The 10,333-nt window shown below is 50.2% G+C and overlaps 1 protein-coding gene across 1 annotated transcript in view; it reads left to right on the top strand.

Moving 5' to 3' along the window:
• The window catches only part of GDPD5 (glycerophosphodiester phosphodiesterase domain containing 5), a 22,245-nt gene that overhangs the window by 5,393 nt on the left and 6,519 nt on the right, over positions 1-10,333 (top strand). Inside the window, exons 4-8 of the mRNA XM_019649333.1 lie at positions 6,337-6,419; positions 7,572-7,722; positions 8,263-8,481; positions 9,083-9,240; positions 9,519-9,765. Of these exons, the coding sequence (XP_019504878.1) occupies positions 6,337-6,419; positions 7,572-7,722; positions 8,263-8,481; positions 9,083-9,240; positions 9,519-9,765 (858 nt within the window). The remainder of the gene's footprint in view (positions 1-6,336; positions 6,420-7,571; positions 7,723-8,262; positions 8,482-9,082; positions 9,241-9,518; positions 9,766-10,333) is intronic.

Below are 10,333 nucleotides of genomic sequence, written 5' to 3'. Positions count from 1 at the left end.
TTTCCTTTTTCTTTAAACACAAGCCTACTTACATCCTCCATTCTGCACCTTAACAAAACTCTTGGAGCACCTTTCCCTCAGTACACTGAGAGCTTCCCATCGACGTCCAGCCCCTGCTGCTGTCCCCTGTCCCCTGATCTAATCCCTGGGTCCTGAGGAGCCAGCCCCTGTTGATGGGCCTGATGACATCCCAGCTGCTTTCAGTTCAGTGCTGGGACAATGTGCCCTGGGTGGGGAATTCTGAGTAAAGAGTGTGTACTTCTATAATTGGGATAGTTCTTGCCAAATTGCCTCCTTGCCACCAAGTGCCATCAGTTCGTGCTCCGTTGCTAATCTATAATTGTGCTTATAAATCACCCTTGCCCATAAAGTGTTTGCAGATTTCTCGACTTGTGACAATCAATGGGTGAAAAATGGCACCTCCGTGTAGTTTTGATTTGCATTTCCCTGATGATGAGTTTGATTCAGTCTTTCACGTGCTTATGTCATTTGCACTTTCTTTTTTATAAACTGTCTTTTCAGATCTTTTCCCCTTTTTGTTTATGCATTTGCAGGAGCTCTTTATAGATTTAGAAAATTGGCCCTTTGGCTGATGAACTGCACATAATTCTTTCTAGTTTGTCACTCATCATTTGACTTTGCTTGTTGTGTTTTTGCCATAGGAATCGTTTTTATTCTTAGGAATGTGAATCTGTCATCTCTTTTTTATGGCTCCTGGATTTTGTGTCAAAAAAGTCTTTCCCATTCCAAGATTATAAAAAACTTGGTAGCATTTGGTAATTATATGTTTCTACTTTTTTTTAACATTGACATTTTTTACTTTTTTCAAAGTTATTTTGAGGTATTAATGTGATCTTACTTTGTTCTCGTTAGATGGCTTCCCACTGTTTACAACTCTCTGTTGAGGAATCCATCCTTTGCCCTCTAGTTTGAGATGCCACTTTTATTATATTCTAATTTTTCATGTATTTAGATCTGTTTCTGAGCTTTTTATTTACTTACATTTATCTCTCTGGCCTTATACCAGTATCATACTGCTTTAAATAGTGCAGTTTTGGACTATGTTTTTTGTGGGGTTTTTTTTTTTCTTAGCTGAGCCATCCTGCCACCTGTTGGCAGCTCAGTGGCAACTCAGCTCGGGCTGGGCATCCAAACCACTGTTGCTCAGAGCTCACATTCTTGAGCGAGCTCTTAACCAACTGAGCCACTCGGCCGGCCCTGGACTATGTTTTAATCAAGATCTTTATTTTGAGAGTCTCTGGTTCCCCAGAGTCCGAGTAGGGAAGGCTGGAGGACAGAGGTGCCCAGGACACGTCCGGCGCTGTGCTCGTCACAACAGCCATGACCATCCTTACTGGGCACTGACTCTATGTGTCAGGCACTTCACATCATACTTCATTTATTCCTTGTAATAATCCTATTTATCTGATATTATACCCACTTAAAAAAATTATACCNTCTCTCCAGTCTCTGCAGGGCTGTGTGGTGCTGAGGGCATGGCTGGACTCGGGGACCTCGAAGCAGAGCCAAGACCACAGGGGTGTCTCGGGCCAGAGCTTAGCCAGATGAAAGGGGCCGTGCCAGACAGGCATCACATGGGGAGAGGGCTGCCTTCCAGGCAGACCAGACAACCTAGAAAGAATCCACACATATCTGAGGACTTGCTGTGTGCTGAACGAACGTGGGAGTTATTGCAAATATCACAAACGGTGTAGGGACAGCGGAAGTATCCATCGGTGCGAGTAAAATTAGATCTCTGCCTCTTACCTCAAACCAAAATAAATCCCAGATGGATTAAAATGTGTCTTTTTTCTATTTTTAAACTTTTTTCTATTTAGGAAGCACACATTTGTTGAGAAAATTCAAACAACTTGGAAAGATGTAAAGTAAAAGAAATTCTAATCTTAATGCTTTAGCGGTAAGACTTTCAATCTTCTCCCCCCACACACGCAGACAGCCACTTGGAGCTATAGACAAATGGATATAGATATTAGGTTGCTGCAAAAGTCATGACGTATTTTTTTCTATGTTTTTCCTTGCAAAAAGGTGTCATGACTTTTCCAACAACCCAGTAGATGGGTTAGAGATTTAAATGTAAACAATGAAGCTGGGAAATGACCAGTATAAAATATGACTTAGATATGTAATCTTGGGTTACATTCCTTAAACAGGACGCCAAAGGCAAAACCTACAAAGGAAAAGATAGATGTGACTGCATAAAAATTTAAATTTTTATACAAAAAGCATGACAGGTAAAATTAAAGTCAAATGATAAGATAAGAAAAAATATACCATATACATGAAACTTAACACTCTTATGTAGAGAAAGCTTTTATAAGCCCATAAGAAAAGAAGCCAGTTCGCCCAAACAAAACCTCCTGGCTCTGTGCCTTTGCACCTTCCACTCTCTCCCTTTGCCTGGATCAAGTCTCCCTAACCTTGTCATCCCAGCAAGCCCGTTTCTTTCAGCTTTGTTGCAGGCATCCCCTCTTCCCAGAAGCCCTCTAGACCTTCCTCCTCCCATAACCAGCAGTGTGCTCTAAGCAGCCGGTGCATTCCTGTTTGTCACGCTCACTCCTAGGAACGGACCTGCCCATTGGCTGGTCAGTCATCAGTGCAGGTTGCTCAGAGTGGAGTCCAGGCCTGATTTATATCCCAGGGTCAGCACAGGTGTGTTGAATGACTGGAAGAAAGCCCACAGGTGTGGAGGACATGGAGGGGAGACTCTGGAATTCAGTTTGGTATGGGATGTGAGGTAGGGGCCTAATTATATTTTTTACCAAATGGATGTCCAGATGTCCCAGCCCCTTCTGTTGGATTCTTTGTTATTTCTATACCAGTTTNTCAGGCCCATTGCTAAAGGGAAGACAGTTGAACTGGGTTGAAATGGAGAGAGGAAGCCATCAACGTAAGAGACCTGCTTCTCCACCGATGCACCTGTGACCCCGCAGTGGACCCTCCCCTGGAGAGGGCTTTCTCCAGAGCCAGGCTTCCTTGGCCCCTTGGCAGCTGTGAGAGCGGACCGATTCTATCTTCTCTGTGCCGGTTTGCTCCTCTTGTCCCCTGCGATAGAGTACCTGAGCGTCAGCCCTGAGGAGGGCCCTGTGAAGCAGGATTTAGCACGTGTGAAGCGCACAGCTAGGAGCCTGGTAGACATCCCTGTCATCTTGGGCAGACGCGCCCCCTTCTCAGGTCCAGGGCTTCCTCTCCTTGAATCTTGGTTCTCAATCAGAGGCAGTATAACTCCTCACCCCCAGGGGGCGTGTGGGGACTTGGTGAGAGCTTTGCTTAGTTGTCGCAATGATTGGAGAATTCCACGGTGCCGTTACATTTTAGGGTAGTCAAGGTGGCCTCACAAAGCAACTATTAAAAGGAGGTGTTGCGACTGATGGGACTGTGAGTTCTCCCTAAGTTCTCCCCCAGTGTATGTGGTGGCATTATTGTGCTCCTTTTCTAGATAAGATTCAGAGACCTGTGCCCCTGAGCTAGACCCTGAAGCCCTCCCACCATACCGCATGCTGGTCCCGGCACCTCCTGGAGGCAACCTGCTGGAAAGGCCATGGCTCTGAAATTGGAGGGATGGGGATTTGGGGTCCAGGGTTGTCATATGCTGCCTGTGTGTCTCAGGGGTCACCTGTCCCCTTTGAGCCTCATGCTGGTCTGTAGTGAGGATAATTAGCAGCACAGCCTTCCCAGGCAGCAGGACCCAATATTACAGCTCCTCTTTTCTCCATGACCCAGATACCCACCCACCTGCCCTGGAGGCCAGGGAACATGAGGGGGTGCTGAGGTGGGGGAGGAGGGGGCAGGGGAAGGGGCGAGGTGGCCCAGCATGGATGATTTTTTCAGTAGAAAAATTTGAAACAATCACAGGAATGGAAAGAGAGAGTAGTATAATGAAGAACAGCATAAGGAATCCAATACCACTTTCAACATCTGTCAGCGTTTTGCCATTCTTATTTCATCTATCTACCTACTTTTCTTTTTCTGCTGTAACAGTTTAAAGCAAATCTCAGCCATCGGATCATTTTACCCATACATACTTCAGGATGTATCTCTAACATATAAGGACTTTCTTAAAACATAACCACAATGACAAGGCTTTTATCACACTCAGCCAAATTAATAATTCCTTAATATTCTCTCATATTGAATCCATGTTCAGTTTTCCTTTCTCATCTCAGAAATATCTTTTTACAGTTGAGTTATTAAAAATCAGGATCCAAACAGAGCCCACACAGTGCCCTGATTAACGTGTCTTCTAAGTATCTTTTAGACGGTAACAACCCTGCCTCCCTTTTTTTTTTTCCCCTGTATGCTGTTTTTTTGTTGAAGAAACCACCACTTGCCCTATAGAATTTCACACTTTGTGCATCTGGCTGATTGCATTCTTGTGTCTTTTGAGGGGCTGGCAAAGGTATCTGGCACGGCTCCTCCATGTGTCACTGTGACTGCACGTGTATCTGTGTCTATACCGGTGTGTATCTGCCCATAGGTCCTCAGAACACCCTCCGTGTGGGAGGTTCTGACTCGGGGTCTACACACCTGTGGTAAGCCCAAGTGCACTTCTCTGTCTTGGGTATGTCGTTCCGTGTGCCCTGGTGTGTGTGTGCACGCACGCACATTCACGTGCACACTTTAATATTTGGTCAGACTAACCCTTGGACTAAGCCTGGACTCTTAACCACAGTGGCCTGCCCACCTGAGTTTGTGCCTCCCCCGCCGTCCCCACGCGCACACACACACTCCTGATAGCAGAACCACATGTGGGCTTAGGCTTGAGGCAGTGGGAGCCCTGAGCTAGGGATTAAGAAGGCACCCTGAATTCTGCATGCTTCTCAGAGTCCTCCTGGAGTCCCAAGGCTGGCCAGAGAAGGCCCACTTTCCATGGCTCTCTCTAGGAGGCCAGTACCTAACCCAGGGAGACTTGAGTTGACAGAAGCTTCTAGAAAGAGACTTTGCCCCTTCCAACACTTCCTCTGTGTCTACCCCCAGTCTGCCTTCTGCAGCCCCAGCCCAGGCAGGAGGAAGCAAAGGTACCTTGGGTGGTCACTCATGGGAGGCCTGGCCAATGGACAGAGATGAGATGGGTGGGAACTCCATGGAGTCTACACCTCTCTCTAGATGCCTCTTTGTCCCGTTCCACCTCTAGGTGGGACCTCGCACAGCCCACCTGACTGGGAGTCAGGTAGCATGTTCCCTAAGGCTGCTCTGAACTAGGGAATTGGGAAGAAAGGGAACTCATGTTAGGGAGACTGCGGACGTCTGTTCTCTCACCTATGACAACATTAGCTCATTTTACAGCTAAAGAAACTGAGGTTCCTAAAAGAGGTGACGGCCCAGGTCAGTGACCCGGAAATGGAATTGCTGCTTCTTAGCCCCAAAGACCTTGCTTGCCATGCCAGGCTGCCTCCCCAGAGGAGGGGTGTGTGTTACATGTTGGGGAGCAGCATAGCCAGAGGGAGACAGGATGGGAATGAGCATGTCTTGGGAATGAGATCAGCCATGGGGACCCCACCCCTTCACTGTCAGGAGTCCTCCCTCCCTGTCTTCTGGATCCTAGCCCAATCCTTGGTATGGTGCTGACCCCCAGCGGCAGCAAGGGGTATGACAGGGTCCTCAGACCAGACAGAACTAGGGAACTTAGCACAGCAGCTCTCCCGTTTGGAAGGACCCTCAAGTGAAGTGAATACACACTCCCAAGGGGGAAAATGCAGAAACTGAGGTCCGTAGGAAAAAGAGATGCACCCAAGGTCACAAAGCTGGTTCATGGCAGAATCAGGGCTAGAACCAGAATCTTCTGACGTATATGCTGTAGGGCTTGCAGCTGCCATTTCTTAAGCACTTATTGTATATCAGACAACATGCTAAAGGCTTTTGATCCATGCAACAGTCCAGAGGCGGTCTTGTCATGTCTGTATAGATGAAGAAACTGGTTAACCCTTTGAAACTCTGCTGTCCTATCTACCCTGTCCTCTCCCTCCAGGATCTCCACCTGGACTCAGGGTAGAACAAGGGGAAAACAGCATTCAGCCCCAGCCCGAGACTGCCATAAGGCAGAGGACTGTAAAAAAAAGCCCTCCCACCCCACATTTATATACAGTAACACTAACCACCCCTGCCGCCCCTCTCCCTAACAAATGCTGTAAGGCAGGCATGATTTAACCTCTGAGGAAACTGAGCTTCCGAGACGCTGTGTGGGTGCCCGGGTCACGAAGCTACTGTTTGGAGGAGTTGGAATTAGAACCAGACCCACATGGAAGATTTTCCATTGGCTGGGGAGGTGTCCGTCAGCTGAAGCTCAGCTTCTCCCTCACCACCTCCTTTTCCCCACAGCTGGCCCCAGAGCACACGCTGATGTCCTTCCGGAAAGCCCTAGAGCAGAAGCTGTATGGGTTACAAGTTGATGTCACAATCAGGTATGTGTTTGGGTTGAGAGGACGGCACCACTTCCCATCCGCACTGCATCCACATCCGGGTTTCTGCTGGAGAAACCTCAGGTCCTTGGGGTGGGAGGGCAGAGGCTTGGATTATCCACTGCACGACAGGCATCCCTGTTCATGAAAATAAAGCTCGTGTCAAACTCCAGGTTATAAAATAGAGGAAAGAACAGATGTTCTTGGTTCCAGCAGGGTTGGTGGGTTGAGACCTGGAGTCCTGCCACAGATCCGTTTGAAGAGAAGACTAGATCTGTGTGGCTCAGAAAGATGGAGCTCAAACACTCTGATAAGGGAAATACACGCCTTGAAGAGCAATCAAGACATTCACTGTGATGTCAGTTATATTTTAAAAGACCACATGAAATGATTTATACATTTTCTGCGTGTAGATATATGTGTGTATTAGTGTAAAGGGCAGGAAGAATCCACACCAATCTAATAGATTATCTCTGAAAAGGGGAGAGGGGCAGGGCTGCCATGTATAGTTAGTTGTACAGGTTGTGCACTGAACAAGGGCCCCACATAGGTGAGGACACTTTCCCAGTGTAGACATCATAGAAATATATTTATCAAAGCTTTCTAGTAGATGGTGGTAAAATACCCTGAGGAAGGGGGGCACAGGTGCCTTTTACTGTTTCACACTAAGGCACCATATAGGCTATTGGCAGCTGCAGTGGAGTACACCAGGATGGTGGTAGGGTAAAAATTTGTGAAACTGCATTTGCACTGTTCTCATTATGGCATCACATGGACTGGGTTCTTAGCCAGGTTCCACTGCTTACTGGCTTGCGGATCTTGAGCTAGGCACTTTCCTCTTGCAGCCTCAGTGTCCCCATTATCAAATGAGGTAGCACTTACCTTCCAAGGTTGCTAAGAAAACAGGCCCAGCCCTCCCTCCTCAGCAGTCCCCACCCCCATCTGACCCTCAGAGGAAGCTTGATGGAGTCACCCACCAGTGCACTGCCCTCCCTGTGCAGACGGGGAACCTGAGGCCGAGAGGGGCGGAACCTGCCTGGGTCCCAGGGTGGGTTGGTATAAGTGGGTGGGAGGAGGTGTGTCGGGGAGGGTGATTATTGTGGGCAGGTGAGGGACCTGGATGGGCAGCGACTCAGTGGCCCCACCTTCCCACAGCCTGGACGGCGTGCCCTTCCTCATGCATGACGCCACCCTGCAGCGTACCACCAACGTGGAGGAGGAATTCCCAGAGCTCGCCCGCAGGCCTGCCTCCATGCTCAACTGGACTGTCCTGCAGAGGCTCAACGCTGGCCAGTGGTTCCTGAAGGTCTGACCCAGCCCTAGGCATGGAAAGCATGGGCGGGGACCCCATGGAGTGAGAGGGCCAGGGCGGCCATCAGCTCAGGTGACCCCCACTCCCCGAGCCTCCCTCACAGCCAGGCTGCTTAGCAGCCTCCTTGGGCTCCTGCCACTGTAGCCCTAATATCATGGTTGTCACTGCTTGTGCTGGTTCTGTCTCCCCCACCAGAAAAAGTTGATGGTGACAACAGTCAACAGTTAAAATTGTCAACTCTTTAAAACTCTAAAGGGAGGTTGGTTCTCTGGTCTGAAATGCTACTAAAGGAGAACTGTGCTGGGATCTGGGATAGGTTCCAGACAAATAATTCTTTTGGTAAACAGGGTGTGGGGCAGAGGTTAGGGTTGGGGTCTCCTAGAGCCCCACAGGGCCGCAGCCATCAAGCTGCCTGACACGCACACACCAGTAGACACGGGCAGCTCAGGGGTCTCCACGCTTAATAGCCAGGAAGGCACATGGAGGCCCCCAAAGGGCTGGTGAGGCAGCCATGTGTGTCCTTGTCTCTGCCAGACGGACCCCTTCTGGACGGCCAGCTCCCTGTCACCCTCCGACCACAGGGAGGTCCAGAACCAGTCCATCTGCAGCCTAGTGGAGCTCCTGGAGTTGGCCAAGGGCAATGCCACACTGCTGCTCAGCCTGCGTGACCCTCCACGGGAGCACCCCTACCATGGCAGCTTCCTTAACGTCACCCTGGAGGCCTTGCTGCGCGCAGGCTTTCCCCAGCACCAGGTGAGGCCTGGCGGCCCTGTCCAGGAGCCCCCCCGCCCCGCCCCAGTAGCCCAGGCCTGGCTGGAGCAGGACTCCAGCAGAAACTCAGTGTCCCCTCTCCAGAGCTCAGCTTCCAGATTTGTAAAATGGGGGTAGCATGCCCCTCCCCTCTCCGGCAGGGTCATTGTGGCAACAGGAGAGGAACAAGCAAGTCCTTTAAAATGTACAAAGGGCAGACGCGGGTCCAGGTTCTTCCGGACAGTTATTTCCACGAAGCATTGCCCACATTCTTGTTGTGTAATGTTTGCAGATTAGAGGAATCCTATGCCAACTTGTGACGCAAGCTAGATGCTGGTGGCCACGTGCAGAATAACTGACGTTTGGGTCATCAGTCTTGTCATGACGGGTCTAGAGGGGAAGCTCCCTGGCTTGTTGCCAAAGCAATTCACAGCCATGGCTAGGACCAAGTCTTCCTCTGGGGATGATGATTACACGTCAGCTCTCACCGTGTGCCAGGTCCCGTCTCTTTTAAACCTTCCAGGTGCTCTAAGGAGGGATAGACACTCTAACCCCATTTGACAGATGAGAAATCTGAGGCCACCCACCCCCTCTCCACCTGCAGGTCATGTGGCTCCCTAATAGGCAGAGGCGCTTCGTGCGGAAGGTGGCTCCTGGTTTCCAGCAGACATCAGGCTCCAAGGAGGCAATGACCAGCCTGCAGAGAGGCCACATCCAGTGGCTGAACCTGCGCTACACTCAGGTGTCCCACCAGGAGCTCAGGTGCCCGTCCCACCCGCCCCAGCTCACCCAGAGCTGTCACACGCACACGCACACGCACACATCTGGGCACAGGAGCCCCTGGTTCAGAGCAGAGGTCCAGGGCATTAGGCAGACCTGGGTTTGTTCCTGAGCTTGGCCTTCCGGGAGTGGAGAATCCTTCCTCTAGGGACAGCTGTGAGGATGGCATTAAGTTGTGAAGGGGACAGACTTTCCAGACTTCCCCCACTGGGCCAGAGGCCCAGATCTGCATACCAACCAGCCTGTTGCCTGCTCCACAGGGACTATGCATCCTGGAACCTGAGTGTGAACCTCTACACGGTCAACGCGCCATGGCTCTTCTCCCTGTTGTGGTGCGCGGGGGTTCCCTCCGTCACCTCGGACAACTCCCACGCCCTGTCCCAGGTGCCTTCCCCCCTCTGGATCATGGTGAGTTGGACTACTGGGGGGCAGAGTACACCTGGGGGGAGCAGACAGCTGCCTGTGGCACGCAGGAGCGGGGCAGGCTCCACACTTTGGGCTCTCTGGTGAGGTCTCAGGGTAGGGGGAGTACATGGAGGGGTACAGGCTTGAGGCACGAGGAGCATTTTCAGGACCTCTGGGGTCTGCACTAAGGTGCTGGGAGGTGGGAGGAACCTGGGTCTGACCCACAGGGAGAAAACATCACTTAAGACCCCTGGAGAACGAGTACACAACTTCTTAGGTTTTTTGGTTTGGGGTGATGTTTATTATATTTTGTTTTAAAGGAAGGGAAGGCATTAGAAAAAGGGTAATAGGACAAGAATGGGGAACAATTACATTTTCTCAAGAGATTACAACAAATTGAACCAGTTTTCAATTGATTGACTAAGCACCTGCAGACAGGCCTGAATTCTGGTCCCAGCTCTCCCACTGGGGGCATTGGGAGCCCTTGACTTCTTCCTGTGCTCCCACTGCTGGCCATCTGAGGAGGTGCAAGGCAGATGGAGGGTCTCGTTATGGCTAAGACGGTGCCAGGGTCAGTGAAGCAGATCCAGGTTATGGACAGTCCGGTCCATCACGCCCATTGTCCTTTCAAACTTCCAAAGGCTCAGCTCAGAATGAGAAGCAGTAACAC

The sequence above is a fragment of the Hipposideros armiger genome, unplaced genomic scaffold (genome assembly GCF_001890085.2).
Source record: "Hipposideros armiger isolate ML-2016 unplaced genomic scaffold, ASM189008v1 scaffold_132, whole genome shotgun sequence".
NCBI classification, from domain to species: domain Eukaryota; kingdom Metazoa; phylum Chordata; class Mammalia; order Chiroptera; family Hipposideridae; genus Hipposideros; species Hipposideros armiger.
The sequence above is the reverse complement of the archived record's forward strand: the minus strand, read 5'-3'. Positions and strand labels throughout refer to the sequence as shown.